Genomic DNA, 18,242 nt, shown 5'->3' on the forward strand with positions numbered 1-18,242 from the left:
CAGACAAAAGTCCTAGTTCTGTCTCCTGTAAGCTCTGGCATTTCTTCTCTCTAAGCTTCAGTTTCCTCACCTGTACAAAGGGGGTGATACTACCTCTCCAAGAGAGTTGAGTAGATTAAGTGATATGCTGAACAGGAAAGAGGAGGGCTTTCTGTTAGTATTTTAGAGGGGGGAGGATATTCCTGAGATGGAGAATGGCCATGTAGGAAGCACAGAGTTGAGAGCCCTGGACTCCAAGACTGGATTTGAGCCCTGGACCCACCATTTACAACTTGAGGAGCCTTGGGCAAAGTCTCTGACTCTCCATTTCCTCATCTGTAAAGTGGGAGTGATCATGGTACCTATCTCAAAGGGATATGGGAAGGATAGAATGGCATTGGCTGGTCTCCCTGCCCCCTGCACCAGGAAGCTTAAGGCCTGATGGCAGAAGAGACAGGGAGGCGGGAGACCCAGATCGGGCAGGAGGACTATAAGCTCATTGAGTGTGAAGGCCTGTTTGACGAATACCTGGAGACGGGTGAGCAGTGGCCCCGCAGTACCAAGCCCAGCAAGGTCTCTGGGGGCCTAGCCCAGCAGAGGAAGTGACCCCAGGCCTGACACTCCCCAGCTCACAGAGCTGCAGTTTGGGTTCATCACCATCTTCGTGGCGCCCTTCCCACTGGCACCCCTGTTTGCTCTGCTCAACAACTGGATGGAGATCCGACTGGATGCCCACACGTTCGTGAGCATAGGCAGCCGGTGGCTGAGCGGGCACAGGGCGTTGGGATCTTGCTGCCCCTGCTTGAAGCCAAGGCCCACTTTTCCATTATTGTGAATGTGAGCCTAGGGCAAAGAAGGGGAATACAGGGTCAGGGGAAATGAAGATCAGAGACTAGGAAGAGGGAAACGGGGGCTGAGGCTGGAAATCAGGGTCAAAGATTGGGAAATAGAGGCAGAGAGCTAGAATCCTGGGGTGCAGGCTCATTCTGTCTGCGGGAGTGGGTTTGGACTCAGGTTGGGATGAGTTAGGAGTTTAGGCCCTGAAGCCCCTCTGCAGGCTTTCCTCATTCCTTTCACCTCGGACTTCCCGCCTCGTCCCCTGTACCAGTACGAACACCACAGCCAGCTGCGTGGCCACATCAGCTTCGCACTGGCGCCCGCACCTCCCGCTTACCTCGCCCAGGGCAACCACACACCCTGCAGGCGGGAGCACCACCGGGCGCGGGGCGGAGCGCGGAGGGGCGGGGCCTGCCTGGGAGGGGCGGGGCCCTAAGCCCGTGGACCCGCTGGCCTGGCTGGGGGCGGGGTGCTGAATCTAGAGGCGGGGCGGGATCCTGTGGGAGGGGTGGGGCGGGGCCTAAGTGGGAGGGCAGGAAGCTGAGTCTGAGGGGCTGACTAGAGGGTAGAGCTAGTTCAGGATATGTGCTAACCGGGCAGGGCCAGGCTCTAGGGCGAGGAGGCGCGAGAGTGCCAGGCGCGGAGTCGAGAGCCTCGCGGCACCCCACGCCCTTTGCTCCCAGGCACAAGGCCTTTCGCGACACGCAGGGGAATCTCATCCTCTTCTACTGGAAGGAAGCTGCTGGCTGTGCGTCTGGGCTTCATCATCGTCTTCGAGGTAGGCTCAGCCAACTGTGCGTTGAACAGACCAGGGTCCAAGTTCAGGCTGTGCCGCCGAATGGCTGTAAATGGGGTATATTACAGAATAGGATCTACTTCATTGGGTCGCTAGGAAGATTCAGTGGCAAGCATCTGCACAGCATAGTAGGTGCTCAGTGAATTAATGTCATGACTATACTAATATTATCTCTTGGCAGCAGTCCTGGAGGAAGGAGAGGAAGCATGCCCCTTCCAGCTTTGCTTAAGATCTTCTTTCTCTAGCCCTGACTCTAACAGGGTCCCTAAGGTTAAGGGGTTCGAACTATACCTCTGTGTCTTTCGGCAAATGACAACCTCTTTATGCTTCAGTTTCTTTACAGGTAGAACAGGAGAAGTAATCTACTCACCTCCTAGAGTTATTGTGAGGATTAAGTGAATGAATACCCGGAAATCCTCAGAATAGTGTCTTGCATTTAGTAAACGCTCCACAAATTAAGACTGTTAAGGCAATCGTTCTCTTTGGCCTCCCTTCTCCCCAGCACGTGGTGTTCTTCCTGAGCCTCATCGTCTGGCTCGTGCCCGACGTGCCAGCCATCCTGGCTACCAAGATCAAGCGCGGGCGCTACCTGGCCAAGCTGGCACTGGCAGACAACCGGGTGGCACTGCTTTCGGTCAGCGCTGCCCGCGGACCCTGGCCCCATCCCGTATGACCACGCCCCTCTAACCGCCCTCAGGGCTAAGCTCAACTTTCTTGCTCCGCCCTTCGTTCGGCCTCGCCCAGAGGGAGGATTGGCCAGATGCCCTCTAATTTCCACTTGGCCCCGCCCTTCACCCGTCCTTGTCACGCCCTTTCTTTTAAATTATTTCCACCAGAGTAGTTTCTGCTCTGGAGGGTCCTCCTGCTCAGCTTAACCTAGCCATGCTTTCTGTTTGCTGCAGCAGGGGCGCTGTCCCTGGAGCCCAGGACGTAGAGGCGAGTGAGGAGAGACTGCCCTTCCACGACGCTAGTTCCCCCAAGATGCTTCCTTCATTGGGGTCCTCTGCTTCCAGCCAGGGGTCTGGGCAGTACCTTGGCCAGCGGCCTCAAGGTTGCCTGGGAGCTGGGATGAGAGGGTTAGGGTTCTCTGAAGACCCCTAGTCCTGCCTTGCCTCTCCATGTTCCCAGTCTCCTGCTCTATGTGCGGTGCTGACAATAAACCTCTCTTTGTGCCCCATTGTGACATCTCTCCATGGACACCTGGTCCCCACTCACTCTGTGCAGTGTCTTCTCATTACATGATGATGCTCTGAGGGGCCAAAGTAGACATGAAGGAGTGAAGGGACCTAACCACTCTGAACCGAGTGGTCACCATTTGGTAGGGAGAGTTCATTAGTGTCTGGGTGTGGACCTCTTATCCCATGTGCTAATCAAAGCCTATAGTGTGTAAATAACAATAAAAGAGCTTAGCTAGATCAGCTGAGATACTTCCCAATGGATTTTCACACACTTTTCACCAGATCCTTCCTAAAGCCCAGTGAAGCAGTACTGGGCAGTGGTTAAGGACACAAATTGGTGGTGGAGTCAGACAGACCTGGGTTTGAATATTAGTTTTGACTTTTATTTGCTGTGTGACCTTGGGCAAGTTCAATGTCATTATCTGTGAGATAGGGATTTCATAGAGCTGATGGGAGATTTAAATGGGATAATGTGCTTAACCTGTGCAAGCCTCCTTTCCTCATTTGATTAAGTGGGAGAAATAACAGTATCTATCTTCTAAGGTTGCGGTGGAGATTAAATGAATAAATAGATGTGAAGTGCTCAGAAGGGTGGCCGGCACATAGTCAGTGTACAATTAGAATTATTAGCAACATGAGTATTAGTATTTGTATACATACTTGTATTAAGTGCCTGGCAATTACCAAGTGCTCATATAAATGGCAGGTAGTATTAGGGAGAAAGCAACTTCCCAACTTTCTCAGGTTTGTGAAGATTGCATGCCAGGTACAGAGTAGGCCCTCCTTACTAAAGGCTGGTTCTACTTGGGCTATTTGAATTGGTTTTTTGAGGGTTCATTCAGTGTGGGCTAGAGCCTGGGAAGTCTGGTGGAGGAGGCTGCTGGAGGTGGTGAGGTGGGTCATTATAGGCAGCAAGGGAGGATGGATGGTTCATGAGGAACTGGGATGCTGCAAGGGTGACCAGGATGGTGCCAGATGGTCACATCACAGACTTCCACAATTTTCGTCTCCCAACCATAGAGACAAGTGTTCCCATTTTATAGATGCTGTAGCCCACTCTGAGAGAGTCAGTACACTACAGAGTCCTCAGGGTCCCTGAGAAGTCTAAGGCATGGGAGTTTCTCTGCAAAGGTCCCAGGATGCTCCCCAGCCCCAAGAAGCCCCCTGCGGACGTTTCACATTTGGGAAGCTCCAGAAGATGGGTGACCTGTCCCCTGGGAGGAAAAGCAGTGCCTCTTCCATCTTTAAGATGTTAGTCTGGGGTCCTTCAGAGCCTCTCCTGGGCATAGGACTCCCATTGTTCCAGCCCCCCTCTTGTGCCTCAGACTGGCCAAACCGGTTCTGGGGAAGGGGGGCGGGGAGCAGGCACGTTGAGACAGCCGCCTGCCTGCCTGCGAGGTTCCCTCCGCCCTTGCCTCCCCTCTCCCTGCCCCACACAATACCTGGGAGCTTGCATTGCCTGGCTCAAGGGCCATGCTGACATCGCCCCCTGAGGACCTGGCTGCAACCCCAGAGCCCCCAGGGTGGCCTGGAGCCCTGGACGTGCTGGAGGCTGGACGGAGCTCCCTGGCTGAGGTAGGGCCCACCTGGCTGCCAGCAACCCCATCCTCCTCCCGCCAGTTTTCCCAAATGAGTCCTTTGTGCTGCCTGCCTGGCCTCTTATCCTGATCCCCACACACTTACGGCCTCTTGGGGCTCCACAACCTTCTTGGCCTGGATCCACTTTCCAGCCATGATCTCCCACTTGGCCTTGTTGGTTATGGAGAAGAGGGGCCCTGCCCTGGCCCTACTCCTCTGAGCAGCAGGGCAAGGGGTACCAGGGAGGGGGCAGGGAAAAGCTGGGTATAGGAGGCCAGAGCCTCTTTCTCCAGACTGTGGTAGTGGCCAGGACTCTCTCTGCCAGCCTTGCCAAATGGGCCCATTGTCCATGTGATTAACAGGGACCCTCCTTGGCCCTGCCCATCCTTCTCAGCCTGCAGAGACATTTGTGATGACACAGGTTTCCTAGATGTGGTGGCTGGGGTCCTACAGATGGGGACACTCAGGCCCAGGCATAGGCTATGATTTGCCTAAGACCACACAGTTGATCAGTGTCAACACAGGGCCTTGAACGTTGGCAGGGGTTTTCCCCTGTGGGTTCCAGAATGACCCTTGCCTAGTGGGCACTATAGTATCCTGTGTTCATATCTTGGGCAGGTAATGTCCCTGTTACCTGGGGCTAGTCTCTTCCGGAGATTCTTTTTCTTCTTATTTTTTGCCTAGCAGAGATAAGCTATAAACACTATGAACATAGTTCTGCCCTCTCCTTGGTCCCCAGCATTGAGGTTGAGTGGATCACATCCATGGAAGGCCACAGAGCTGGCATCCCAGCTAGATGGGTCATTCCCATTGCCCCTTGGCCAGGACAGAGGTGGAGGCTGACTCCCTCCTGACTTCCTCCCTAGGGACCAGCCTCCAGCCTGTCCCTCCCCACCCCCCCACCCCCACCAGAAGCCTTACACACCCCCCTCCATTTACATAGCCTTCTCCTCTGAGACTTTAACAGTGGGTGCTCCTGCCCCAAGGGTCCCATGTTTTGCTCATTTCTCCCTGCAGTTGACAAGGGTGAGGGGTTCTTCCTCACCCTCCAGGGGCTTCCAGAACCCAAGTGGAGAGAATCTCCCAGAATACAAAGGAGCAGAGGTATGTGTATATTCTGCCACATGTGGACCCACAGATGCAAGGGGGACTCCTGTGTTAAGGACTTGATTCTGGCAGAGAAAGAGACCTGTCTGCTGGGCAGTGGTCCCCTGTGTCTCCTGCCACATGCTTCTACAAAATAGGGTGTGTCTCACTGTCACTGCCTCAGTTTCCCTATCCATGTGATGGCCCAAGCCATCCCTCAACAACAGAAAGACTAATAATCCTCAAAAGAATGATTATCAACTACAAAGCTCCCACTATGTGCTAGGTGCTTTATATGCATTATTGTTAATTTTCATATTAGTGTTGGCATGACTATCTTATTTACCAGATGAGGAAACTGAGAGACTTGCTTCCTGTGGGGAGGGCCTGGAGGAGGAACTGTTCCTTAGGAACAGCCACCCCACCCTCACTCCAGGCAGGGGATGAAGAGAGCTGGGGGAAAGCAGGTTGAGGGGCTGTGCACAGTGGGGCCCAGTCACAGATCCAGTTGTCCCCTACTGGGTCCTCCCCTCCTTCCCACTCTCCCAGGGTCATTGATACTGTTACTGTTTCTCTCATACCAAAGTTTTGTCTTTCTCTCTGTGCACTGAGTCCCTGGGTTTTCAGCCAGAACAGTTAGCTATTACTTCCTCCAGGAAGCTTTCCTGGAATGCCTGGATCAAGATGAGCCCAGCACCCTACTCTGAAGTTTCCTCTGGGTTGGCTCTTGCCAACCTGGATTGTAACTGTTTTCATTTTTGGCTTCCACACGAGACTGGAAACCCCCCAGGGCATGAAACATTTGCCCATCTGTCTCCCCGAGTTTTTCTGGGCTTCACATCTGTCTCTGAGTATCTAGTCTGTCTGAAATTTTCATTGTCTCTGTCTCTCTGTCTCCATCTCTGGATCCCTGAATGTCTCAGCATCTGTGGTTTTCTGGTTTTGAGTGTTTTAGGGTCTCGGTTTCTGGGTTGCTGTCTAAAAGGTCTGTGTTCTCCAAGTCCCAATCCCTCAGTCTCTCCGTCTCTGTCTCCTGGGTATCCTGGCCCTGCCAGGCTGGGCACTACCCCTTTGGCCTGAGGGGGCCTCTGGGGGGGTCCTTGCTGCCCAGCCTGCCCACAGCGAGGCCAGGCTAGGGTAGGCCCCCGCCCAGCCCGCTCCCTGTTCCCTCCCTCCCTCCCCGCTTGCCTCACCACAGGGTTTGATGAATCAAACTCTTTGTCTGGGTGGGATCTCCCCCAGCCAGCTGGGCAGAGAGAGGGCTTCCCCTGCCGGAGCAGCCGAACAACATCAGCAGCAGGCCTTGGCTGGAGAGGTGAGGGGCTGCGGGAGGGCAGCCTGCGAAGGGCCACGGGGCAAGGGCTGGGGGGCTCAGACCTCTGATCATTAGGTCTGTCCTGAGGCTCCAGCAGCCTCCCTGGGGATGATTTACTGCCCAGAGAAGGCCCGTTCAGCCTGGCCCAATCCTGGGGCTGGGAGCTAGGGTAGGGAAGAACCCCTCTTCACCCCAAGCTGGGGGGCTGGGGCACTTTCCTGCCCTTCTCCTGGGATGACCCAGTCTGATCTGGGTGGTGGCCCGCCTGCCAGTCTGTGACTCTCCCAGCCAGCTTGGCATGGGTGTGGGCACCACTCAGGGCTAAAGGCTGCAACTCCGGGCCTGGGAAGGGAGGTTGGATAACACCAAAGCAAGGACTTCTGGGTCTGTGTGTTTGTATCTGCAGCAGGGTGTGTGAGTGTGAATGGAACAGCAGTGTGAGAAAGCTTGAGTGGATAGGTGACTACCTGGTGGGTCAGCATGTGTGTGTGAAATCCGAGTGAATATATGGACTTCTGTAAAAAAGTGTGCAAATGTATGAGCCTATGAATTTGAAATGTCTGAGTGTATCTGTGAAAGTGTGTGTGTCAATGTGTGTGCTCGGGAGAAAATGTGTGTGCATGAGTGTGGACAGACAGGAGTTTGTGTGACAGTTTGTGTCGGATCCCATGTCCCAGTGAGAGTTAGGAAATGTGCAAGGTGCCTAAAAGCACCGATTCAGAAGCTAGACTGCCTGGGTTTAAATCCTGGCTCCACCATTTATCAAATAACAATTGCTGTGCCTCATTTTCCTCACCATAAAATGAGGCTAGTAATAGTATCAGTTCAGGGTTATTGTGAGGATTAAATGAAATAATATGTAGAAAGTACTTGGCCTGTCATTCAGTAAATGCCAAGTAAGCCTTAGCTTTTACTATATAATTAGGTGTGAGAGTGCTTATACAGATGTGTGTACACATGTGTACACAAGGGTTTGTCCAGGCCTCCAGGACATGGTGGCTTGCTGGCCCGCCCTGTTACCCTGTGTCTTGCTCTGATGCCTTCTCCTCTGCAGGCCCAGGTGGGTGGCAGAGCAACAGAGGAATGGACTGTGGGCCACCTGCCACCCTCCAGTCCCATCTGGCTGGGCCACCTGGCACTGCCCACTACCCAGTAGCTGTGTGCCAGCAGGAAAGTCTGTCCTTTGTACAGTTGCCCACCCTGCAGCCCCCAAGTCCTGTGTGTCTGGATCTCTTCCTCGTCGCTCCAGAGGAGCTGCAGGCGCCTGGCAGCTGCTGGTCCCTGGGGACCCCTGCTCCTCTCCAAGGGCTGCTATGGCCATCATCCCCAGGAGGCCCAGACACTGAGATCTCTGCCAGTGCGGGAATGCGGCCCAGCAGGGCTGGCAGCTGGCCACACTGTCCTAGTGCCCAGGCCCCAGCTCCAGAGGGACCCTGGATTTCCCAGCACCCACAGCCACAGCGCCGGGCCAGCCATGGCTCAGAGAAGAAGTCAGCCTGTGAGTCACTCTGGGTGGGGGAGTGGTAGCCTAGTGGGGCAGATAGGGGAGAGCCTGGGTGGCTCTTTTAGGACTTTTAAGCCCCAGAGTTCCCCAAATAGGCAGGACAAGTGATAGATTTTAGCAATAAGGGAGCTGGGGCTCAGGGAAGGCAAGTGATTTGTCTGAGGTTACAAAGTGAGTGGCTATCCTGGGCTCCTTGGCCCTTTGCCCACTGCAGTCAGGCAGTCAGGCAGTCAGGCAGTCAGGCAGTCAGGCAGTCAGGCAGTCAGGCACGGTGCTTTCTCTCTACCCCTCTTGTTGATCCCATTACTCTGGAGAAAGATCCTGGCAAAAACATTGGCCATTCTCTTGGGCATGTCCCCCAGATGCTCAGGGCCATAGAGCAGCTGCAGGGAGAAGGTGGGGAGAGACCCACTGGATGCCAACCTCTGCTCTCACCCCGCCGCTTGCAGGGCGCAAGATGCGGGTGTACCAGCGTGAAGAGGCCCTTGTGAGCCCCGAGGCCCATCCTGTCTTCCTGGAGCCTAGCCGGGTGACAGAGCAGGCACTGAGCACAGAGGAGCCTGGGCCGCTGGAAATGCCTGGGTCCACCCGAGTGGGCCTCGAGGGGCCTGAGCGGAGGCGCTTCTCAGCCTCTGAGCTGATGACTCGGCTGCACTCTTCCCTGCGCCTGGGGCGGAATTCTGCAGCCAAGGCACTGACTCCAGGGTCAGGCACTGGAGTTGCCCAGGAAGGTACCAGCTCCTCCCCTGGGCCCTAAGAGCAGCCCAAGAGCCAGATGTGGGGTGGGGCACAGCTCACATTCACTGGATACCTGAGATTGGGGGCTGGTTAACTGGAGTGTGGTGCCCCAGTGCCCAGCACCACTCCTGGGGCCACCCTCTCTCAGCTCTTGCCCTCTCCAGGGAAAGCGTCTGCAATGGAGTCGCGCAGTATAGAGATGAGGGTGGACGCTATGGCGATGTCAGCCCCTGTTGACCTGAGCAGGGGCCATGGCAGCTGGCCCGAGCCCAGGTACTACTTCCCACTCCGGGCTCGGGTCCAAGGCCGGGTACCGGCGAAGAAGGGCCCCGACACTTCCTTTCCTAGGCTGGATGCGCAGGAAGAGCCGGCTCTGGGTTCCAGGAGCGCCAGCGAGCGGCGCCAGTCACGGTTCCTCCTTAACTGTACGTGGGACGTGGAACGTGATCATGGAGGAAGGGGTTGGGGGCTTGGGGGTCCTGGGAAGCTGGGATTTGGAGAGTTGAGAGGTAGGGATTTTGTGAGAGGGAGAGAACTGAACTCTCAGTATCCAGCACAGGGGCTAGCATACAGTTGGTACTCAAGCAGTGTTTGTAGAATGAGTGAGTGAATGAATGAATTCACTGTGTCCCGCTATACGAACCGTTGAAATGGCTAGTTAAGTGAGGCGGGCCCTTGGGTGAGACGGGGTGGGAGGGGGAAGCCAGGGAGGAGCCGGGCCAGGCCGGCAGGAGCCCCACGGTCCTCCTTCGCCCCTCTCCCCGCCCAGCCGTCCTCTACCAGGAATACAGCGACGTGGCCAGCGCCCGCGAACTGCGGCGGCAGCAGCGCGAGGAGGAGGGCCCTGGAGAAGAGGCGGAGGGCGCGGAGGAGGGGCCCGGACCGCCGCGTGCCAACCTCTCCCCGAGCAGCTCCTTCCGGGCCCAGCGTTCGGCGCGAGGCTCCACCTTCTCGCTGTGGCAGGACATCCCCGACGTGCGCGGCAGCGGCGTCCTGGCTACGCTGAGTCTGCGCGACTGCAAACTGCAGGAGGTGGGCGCGGGACCCCGCGGGGTGGGGCCGGCGGGGCTGCCCGCGGAGCGAGGTGGTCCTGGGGCCCACAGTGGGAGGTGCATAGAAGGGGCGGGGTCAGCAGTAGGTGGTTGGCAAAGTCCAGCAGTAGGTGGACTTTGAGGAACGCGGGCCACGGGGGTACCCAGCCAGCTGGCCTGCAAACTGCAGGTGGGCATGAAACCCAGCGGGGAAGGCGGGGCCATAAAAGAGGAACTGTCAATGAGGAAGGTGAGTCTAGGACCTGACAAGGTGGGGCTGGCCTCGTGCTAGGACGCAGGAGCCGTGGAGCCAAAGGCGAGAGGGGAAGCTCGATGGAGGGGCGGTGTCAGGGGCGGGGCCAAGGGGCGAGGCCTACCATAGGGCAGGGACCGAGAGGGGAGCCATCCAGAGCGCAAAACGTAAGGTGTGCCCGGGACTAGGTGGGGCCAAGGGCAGAGGCGGAGTCGGCAGGGGGGCGGGACTAATGGAAGGACGCGCCACTGAAGGGGCAGGGTCTTCAGAAGGCTAGGGCTCGGCCAGATGGGCGGAGCTGGGGACGCAAACTGGGTTTGACAATTGCAAGCATCAGGAGGCGGGTCCCAGATCCCTGCCTGGCACCAGGTTAGGGGAGGGGCTAGAGAAGGGGAGGAGACACGGGAATGCAGCTGTGTCAAAGGAGGTGGTGTCCAGGGCTTGGGATGCGCGTGGTGAGCGAGGCAAGGGCGTTCAGGCTGGTGTGGGCTTTTCAACCCTGCGTCCGCCCTCGCTCAGGCCAAGTTTGAGCTGATCACGTCGGAGGCCTCATACATTCACAGCCTGTCGGTGGCCGTGGGCCACTTCTTAGGCTCAGCTGAGCTGAATGAGTGCCTGGGGGCCCAGGACAAGCAGTGGCTGTTCTCCAAACTGCCCGAGGTCAAGAGCACCAGTGAGAGGTGAGGGAGTGGTCTGTCCTCGCTGGGGTCAGGGACCGAGCCTGCAACTGACTGGGCCCCCAGGTCTGAGGTCTTATCCGGGTCCTGGCCCTGACCCCCAGCTGACCTTTCAGGTTCCTACAGGACCTGGAGCAGCGGCTGGAGGCAGATGTCCTGCGCTTCAGTGTGTGTGATGTTGTGTTGTACCACTGCCCGGCCTTCCGTCGCGTCTACCTGCCCTATGTCACCAACCAGGCCTATCAGGAGCGCACCTACCAGCGCCTGCTGTAGGGCTGGGGGCTCTGAAAGGGGAGGTGGGGGAGGATAGAGAGAGTCTCAGGCAGCAATAGGTACAGAGGATTGGGTGGGGAGGGGTGACCCGGGAGGGGAGGGGTACTGGAAAAGGGCTCTGTGACCAGGATAAGGCTAGACTCAACCCCAAAGGACAGGAAGGGTGTGCTGAGAAGGCATCTGAAGAACCAATGGGTGGCTGGAGTCATGGATCCCAGGGGTTCAGGTTTACCTGTGATCGCAGACTCTCCCCATTCTCCAGCCTGGAGAACCCCAAGTTCCCCAGCATCCTGGCTCGCCTGGAGGAATCCCCCGTGTGCCAACGCCTGCCCCTTACCTCCTTCCTCATCCTGCCGTTTCAGAGGATCACACGCCTCAAGATGCTGGTGGAGGTACCCGGAGGGCACCAGGCTGTGATGAGGGCTGGGTGGGGGAAATGCTGATGTGCCCCCCACAGCCTTTTCTGGGCACCCAGGGCTAGGCAGTGTCACTGGGGGAGGTCACAGACTGCCTCATTGCACTGACCCCACCCTCTAGAACATCCTGAAGCGGACAACACAGGGCTCTGAAGATGAAGACATGGCCACCAAGGCTTTCAATGCACTCAAGGAGGTGAGCTCGGTGGGGCAGGGGATGTCTGGCTCCCAAGGGCCTCCCCCAAACCCCTGAGTGTCTCTAGAGGAGCTCCAGCCTTCAGTGTCTCTGGTCCCTAGGTGGGAGCCTGAGGCTGGGCCAGGGGAGCCAGGGTTGAGGGCTACAGGGGTGCTGCAGGTTACCCACCTATGGCCTCCCCAGCTGGTGCAGGAGTGCAACGCTAGTGTGCAGTCCATGAAGAGGACAGAGGAGCTCATCCACCTTAGCAAGAAGATCCACTTTGAGGGCAAGGTGCATACCCTGAGCTGGGAGATGGGGTGCACGAAGGGGCATCTCTTGTCACCTCCTTCCCTGGGGGCTGCAGGCCAGTTCTTCAGTGTCCACACCCTCCCATCCCCTGCCCTGTGCTCCCTTCCCTGCTGCCCCTGGCCTGATGTGTACTCCCCCTTGCCTCCTCCATCCTCCCAGATCTTCCCGCTGATCTCTCAGGCCCGCTGGCTGGTTCGGCACGGGGAGCTGGTGGAGCTGGCACCACTGCCTGCAGCACCCCCTGCCAAGCTGAAGCTGTCCAGCAAGGCGGTCTACCTGCACCTCTTCAACGACTGCCTGCTGCTCTCTCGGCGGAAGGAGTGAGTTGGGGTGGTGGGGCGGGAGGTAGATTGAGGTGGGGTTCCCTTCTTCCCCACCACTGGGCTCACAACCTATCACTGGGCCCAGGAGCCCTCACCTGTGTCAGGCTGTGCTGCCATGGCGCCCTGAGCCTTGGAGGCTCCCCCAAGAAAGGCAAAGATCAGGCAAGTTCATCTTCTGAACCTGAAACCAGGGTTGGACTATGTGCAGAGGACTTGAAGCTGCTCTGAGCTTAAGCCAGTTGGAGCAGAGATTAGGAACACAGCCCTAGAGTTCTAGCTCTTCCCTGAGTCATAATGATAATCACCAACGTTTACTGAGCACCAGTTCTGTGCCAGGCATGCTATGTGGGTTGTTCCCTTTAGTCCTCTAAACATCTTCCTGGGAAGTAGGCTCCCTTGTTATTCTCAACATCATGGAGCTAGTAAGTGCAGGAGCTGGGAGGAGGCCTGGTCTGTCGGATGCCACATCCCAGCTCTTAACTACTGTACTATCCTGTCTTCCATCTAGGAAATAGAGACTACCATGTAGGGAGATTCAATGTGATAATAACACATGAAGAGTTTAGCACAGTGCCTGGCACATACTGACACTCACTCAGTATTAGCTGTGCTTATTATAAGTTTAGAATGAGGGAGAAGACTTCTTGAATGAAGTAAGACTTAAGGCTGGATGGGATGAAGGATGGACATCTTATGCTATGGAAAGAGCTCATTTCTGATTTATTTGTTCATTCAATAAAGCATCACTGAGTCTTTGTTCTATCCTGGGCTGTCCAAAGGGTGCTGGTGACATGATGAATGAGACTTATTCTCTGTTCACAGGAGCTCTCAGATCAATGAAAATACATCCTAGTAACCATCTGTTCAAAGTTTTGATGGAAGGGTAAACTGTACTGTAATATCCCCTGATTTGGGATGAGAATCAGTATAAGCTTCAGAGAGGAAGGGACATTTGATTTGGGTTTTGAAGAATAAGTAGGAGTTTTCCAGGTAGAGGAGTTTGAAGGGATATAGCTAAGTCACAGAAGAGTATAAGAGCAGAATGTGTTTGAGAGATGATGAAGCCTGATATGGTTGGATTTGTAGAGGGGAAGGGCAGGAGAGGGAAGCTGGGATATTAAAAGTCATGGCAGAGAGGTTCCACTTTGTGAGGGCAGTAGGGAGCATGGAGAGTTAAGCAGAGGAGTGACACTTTACTCCTGGCCAATTTGGAGAATGGTCTGGAAGGGGAACAGGAAGAGACAGGAAGCTCTGGTAATTGCTCAGATGAGAGTAGATGCTCCAGAAGTGGTAGGGGGCTTGGGAACAAGTGAATCCTGGGGACAATAAGGAGACAGACAGATAGGATATAGCTGCTGTTTGGGTGTGAGGGAGAGGGAGGATAGAGCTGAGAACGAGGACTGAGTTTCCTCTTGGGCAACTTGGTGGCATCCTTCACTGAATTGGAGACAATGAAGGGACTTGGTTTGAAGTGGGAGATAATGGTTTTATTTAGATGGGTTGAGATGAAGGAACCTATGGAACATCCTCTCCCCACCTACCTATCCTTCCCATAAGGACCTATCAGACCCAAACAGCGGGCCTGGCCATGTTGGGCACTGGGATACAGTGGCAAATAAGAGACAAAATTCAGCTTCTATACCAGTCAGAGTCAGACATGAAACAGCCCATTAGAGGAACAGCCCAGTTGGCTCTTTGAAACAGGGGCTCTGGGGAGAGATTCAGAGAGAAGTAGAAAGCGTGCCTGGGGGTCAGGGACTGGTCTCCAATACCTTCCACCTCTGTCAGTGAGCCAGTGGGAATGGAGCTCTGGATTCCCTTTAGGGGCTTTGCTGGCTGCTGGGGGGCAATGCCCTGTGCAGCCAAGTTCCCTTAAGGGGGTCCTAGAGGGACCAATGACCCCTTCTCCTCCCTGCCAGTGGGTGGGGTAGCTGGGAGCCTGCGCATGGGCCAGGCTGACCTGGCCTCCTCTGGTCCTGCAGACTGGGCAAGTTTGCCGTTTTTGTCCACGCCAAGATGGCCGAGCTGCAGGTGAAGGACCTGAGCCTGAAGCTCCAGGGCATCCCTGGCCACGTGTTCCTCCTTCAACTCCTCCACGGGCAACATGCAAAGCACCAGTTCCTGCTGAGGGCCCGGACGGAGTGAGTGGGCCTGGGTATGGGGAGAGGGGACCCCTCAGGTAGGCACAAGGCCCTTTATCTCTGGCTTCAGGATGGTGGCATAAGGCTGGACATGGGCAGAGCTGGCACCCAGGGTGTTCTGGACCAGTTCTGTTCTTATGCTCAGAGCTGGATGGGGCACCAGCTTGGGAACAGTGCTGTGGGGGACTCTGGGGTAGAGAGGACATGGCCTTGGTTCCAGGTCTGGACATCATACCCAGTTCTCCCAGCCCTGGTTTCACCACCCTGGCTCTGGGAGACTGCAGTTTGCATGTTGTGACAACTCAGCCTCCCTCTCCACAGAAGTGAGAAGCAGCGATGGATCTCAGCCATGTGTCCCTCCAGCCCCCAGGAGGACAAGGAGGTCATGAGTGAGGGGGAAGGTAACCGATGCTACCTTCCCCTCCTAGGGCCACATTCCCTCGGCTGGGTACCTCCTTGCTCTCCCGTTTCCTCCAGTCCTGGGTGCCATGTGGCCATCGGGGGCGGGGGGGGAGAGATCAGCTGGCTGGGGGCAGTCAGGGGCAGCTCTGCGAAACCTCGAAGGACAGGCAGGATTGACATAGGACAGACCAACCTCCACGTACAGGCAGCACCCTGGAGATAACGTTGCCTTTTACATCCTCCCATTTCGTCCTCTCAGAAGCCCATTTTACAAATTAGAAAACAGAGAGTCAGAGAGGTAAAGTGACATGTCCGAGTTCATCTAGTAAGTGGCCGACCTGGGACTGGAACCCAGGTCTGTCTCTAGCTTTGCATCAGTGGTAGAGAGGACAGGCACCAGAGCGGTGGGGGTGTGCGGGTGGTGGCGGCAGGGCAAGGGATCTGCTCTGTTAATACAGAGGCTTCTCTAGGTGTGAAATGAGGCTGGTAAGCCAGGGTGCAGAGAGCAGCTTGATACAGTGGGGACCAAGTGGCTCTGGAAGGTTTTTGAGCAGGGTGTTAGGGCTGAGCTAATGAAGGAAGGAAGGGAACTCATTTCCAGCTGGTATCTTCCATGTGCCAGGGTGCTGGGGGCTTTGTATACGCATTTATTTTATTTAATCCTCGTGACAGCCCTATTAAGTAGAACCATTTTTCATATCTGAGAAAACTGAGGTCCAGTAATGTTAGGTAACATGCCCAAGGTCACACAGTCAAAAAGCTGGGATTCCAGCCTGGTCTGGCCCCAAGGCCTGTGGTTTTTCTGATATTCCCAGCCCACCTAGTGTGGTTGAAGGAGCTGAGGGCTCGGATTGGAGCAGATTCTCTGGTTTGAGCTAAAGGTCTTGTTTGGGCTGGAGGGTTAATTTCCCACTCCAAAGAGGTGGTCAGGGAAGGTCCTTGAAGGATGGTGGTGGGAACCATGAAAAGATCCAGGGAAGATCATTCCTGGAAGGGGGAACAGCCAGTGCAAAGGCCCTGGGGCAAGAGGGAGCTTAGAGTGTTTCAGGAATAGCAGGGCAACAAGTGTGGCTGGGCTTCATGAGCGAGGGGGAGGGGGGAAGATGAGGGCAGGTGAGGGGGTTAGCAAGGGGGCAACCCCAAATCATGCAGGGCTCTGCACACTCTGGAAAGGACTCTGGATTTTATTCTAAGAGAACTGGGAAGCCCTGGAGGGTGATAAATGGGGGAGTGATGAAGCTTGAATCCCAGTTGAGAAGGATGGACTGGAGGGAACACCAAAGTAGCATCAGGGGGCCTATGAAGGGACCATGGCTGTTTGTGGGGCTGTCTGGGGGCAGTTGAATTGACCTGGAGGTCAGAAGCAAAACACTGAATTGAGCTGGGGAGATGACAGCCCAGGGCACAGAAGCAGTAATCCAAGCCAAGAGGAACGGATTCACCTAGAGCTTGTGTTTAGGGTGAGAGAGGAGTGGCCAGGGTGGGCAGAGGAAAAGCAGCAGCAGCGGCTACCCTCCCACCCCTTATTTCCTCCTACTGCCTCTCCCTGCCTCACCCTGCCCCATCCTCCCCTGGAGACTCCCTCACTCTCCCTTGGGCTTTCAGACTGCCCCCAGGTTCAGTGTGTCAGGACATACAAGGCACTGCAGCCAGATGAGCTGACCTTGGAGAAGACTGACATCCTGGCAGTGAGGACCCGGACCAGTGATGGTGAGACAGGCCTCCTGGGAAGGCCTCCCTGATGGGGCTTCAGTGGGCAGGAGGTAGCTAGATAGCTAAGACTTCACAGGAAAAGGTTATGCAAGTGTTGGTCAGCCACAGCATGCAAGAATCAAGTTAGATAAGAGGAGGAACTTCCTGCTTGCAAAAATGTAGGATTGAGAGTAAGTGATGAGGGAGAGTGGGAAATCCCTCCTCAGAGGATATCAGGAAAAACAGGTCAGAAGTTCATCCACAAGTCTGCTAGAGGCATGCTCCTTCCTGAAGCTGGGAGATGCTGAGATGATGTCGCCTCGGCCACAGGGGTGCAGACGAGGCTTGCATCAGGGCCTAGGCGTTCCCTTGCAGACCTAGCCCTGGTGTTCCTTTGATGCCACTGATGCTGCTCCCGGCCTGTGTGCTCTTAGGCTGGCTGGAGGGGGTCCGCCTGGCAGATGGTGAGAAGGGGTGGGTGCCCCAGGCCTACGTGGAAGAGATCAGCAGTCTCAGTGCCCGCCTCCGAAACCTCCGGGAGAATAAGCGGATCACGAGCGCCACCAGCAAACTGGGGGAGCCCCCCATGTGATGGGCAGCCGTGGCCTGGGACACCAGCTCCACACTCGGCTCCCGGACAGGTCTGGAGGCGCCTGCGGTGCCTCCATGCCCCAAGCTGCTGCTGCTGGGGCTTCTGTTCTGAGGCCTGGCATCGAGGGTACAGGCTGGACACAGGAGGGGTTGTCTTCGTGCTCCTTGGCGTCCAAGATTCAGAGCTGAAGGCAGTTTCTTCCTCTGGCTTGGGGGCCACGACATGTGACCTCTGATGTCTGGCAAGGACTTGGGCCCTCTCCTTTTCCTGCTCTCGACCCTGCCTGACTCTGGGCCAGCTCTGGTGCTGCTGGGTGCTGGGCCTATATGTGTATGTATATCTGGAGTCTTCTGGCCTGAGCCCTTGTGGGCCCTGGTTGCTGTGACTTGTCTGTAAATAAACTCCCATAATGCCTTTGCTTGGAGTCTGTGAACCATCTGATGCTGCCTCCTCTCCAGCCCCGTTTCTCCAGCTAAAAATCAGGAAGGTCTCTGGCTACCTCCCAGTGGGGATTTGGCCTTCTGCAGAGTTCACCTCTAAACCAGAGGAGGGTGAGAGAGGGGCTGTATATCAGTTAGACTGCTTATGGCTGCAATTAACAAAATATCCGATTCAAATAGGCTTAAATATTAAGGAGAATTTGTTAGTTCTTAGATTTATTTCTTATAGCTTCTTTAACAAATTACCACAAACTAGGTGACTTAAAACAAGAGGTTTATTCTATCACAGTTCTGGAGGCCAGAAGTCTGAAGTCAGTATCACTGAGCCCAAACCCGGTGTCAGGAGGGCCATGCTCCGTCTTATAGCGGAGATGTACTCTAGGGGAGAATTGTTCCAGCCTCTTCCAGCTTCTGGTGGCTGCCGGCCTTCCATGGCTTGCGGCCGCATCACTCCAATCTCTGTCTCCATGGTCACACTGCCATTTTTGTGTGTCTGCCTAATCT

At 55.7% G+C, this 18,242-nt stretch overlaps 1 protein-coding gene across 8 annotated transcripts; it reads left to right on the forward strand.

Annotated features, from left to right (window-relative positions):
* The first annotated feature begins 1,340 nt into the window (after positions 1–1,340).
* On the forward strand, positions 1,341–17,715 carry ARHGEF19 (Rho guanine nucleotide exchange factor 19). 8 transcript variants are annotated; one of them, XM_074377337.1, is made up of 20 exons: positions 1,342–1,594; positions 2,115–2,246; positions 2,515–4,365; positions 5,386–5,472; positions 6,697–6,769; positions 7,824–8,267; positions 8,723–9,004; positions 9,176–9,284; positions 9,360–9,436; positions 9,781–10,043; positions 10,815–10,975; positions 11,089–11,241; positions 11,508–11,637; positions 11,783–11,857; positions 12,041–12,130; positions 12,308–12,468; positions 14,454–14,612; positions 14,934–15,013; positions 16,620–16,724; positions 17,141–17,715. In XM_074377337.1, exons 3-20 carry the CDS (start codon positions 4,264–4,266, stop codon positions 17,296–17,298), a joined length of 2,709 nt encoding a protein of 902 aa, XP_074233438.1. In that variant the 5' UTR covers positions 1,342–1,594; positions 2,115–2,246; positions 2,515–4,263; the 3' UTR covers positions 17,299–17,715. The 8 variants fall into 8 exon arrangements, with proteins under 8 accessions (XP_074233437.1, XP_074233441.1, XP_074233439.1 ...); XM_074377336.1 differs by having other exon boundaries at positions 1,341–1,594; positions 9,176–9,436; XM_074377340.1 differs by lacking the exons at positions 2,115–2,246; positions 2,515–4,365 and having other exon boundaries at positions 1,341–1,594; positions 6,653–6,769; positions 9,176–9,436.
* Positions 17,716–18,242: the final 527 nt, after the last annotated feature.

This window comes from Camelus bactrianus, chromosome 13, assembly GCF_048773025.1.
Source record: "Camelus bactrianus isolate YW-2024 breed Bactrian camel chromosome 13, ASM4877302v1, whole genome shotgun sequence".
NCBI lineage: Eukaryota > Metazoa > Chordata > Mammalia > Artiodactyla > Camelidae > Camelus > Camelus bactrianus.

Excerpts from the sequence above, each read along its gene's own strand:
- ARHGEF19 (XM_074377336.1), top strand. The coding sequence starts at position 4,264 with ATGCTGACATCGCCCCCTGAGGACCTGGCTGCAACCCCAGAGCCCCCA. Across the intron at positions 9,005-9,175 it reads CACTGGAGTTGCCCAGGAAG|GGAAAGCGTCTGCAATGGAG; the intron begins GTACCAGCTCCT and ends TGCCCTCTCCAG. Across the intron at positions 9,437-9,780 it reads GTCACGGTTCCTCCTTAACT|CCGTCCTCTACCAGGAATAC; the intron begins GTACGTGGGACG and ends CTCCCCGCCCAG.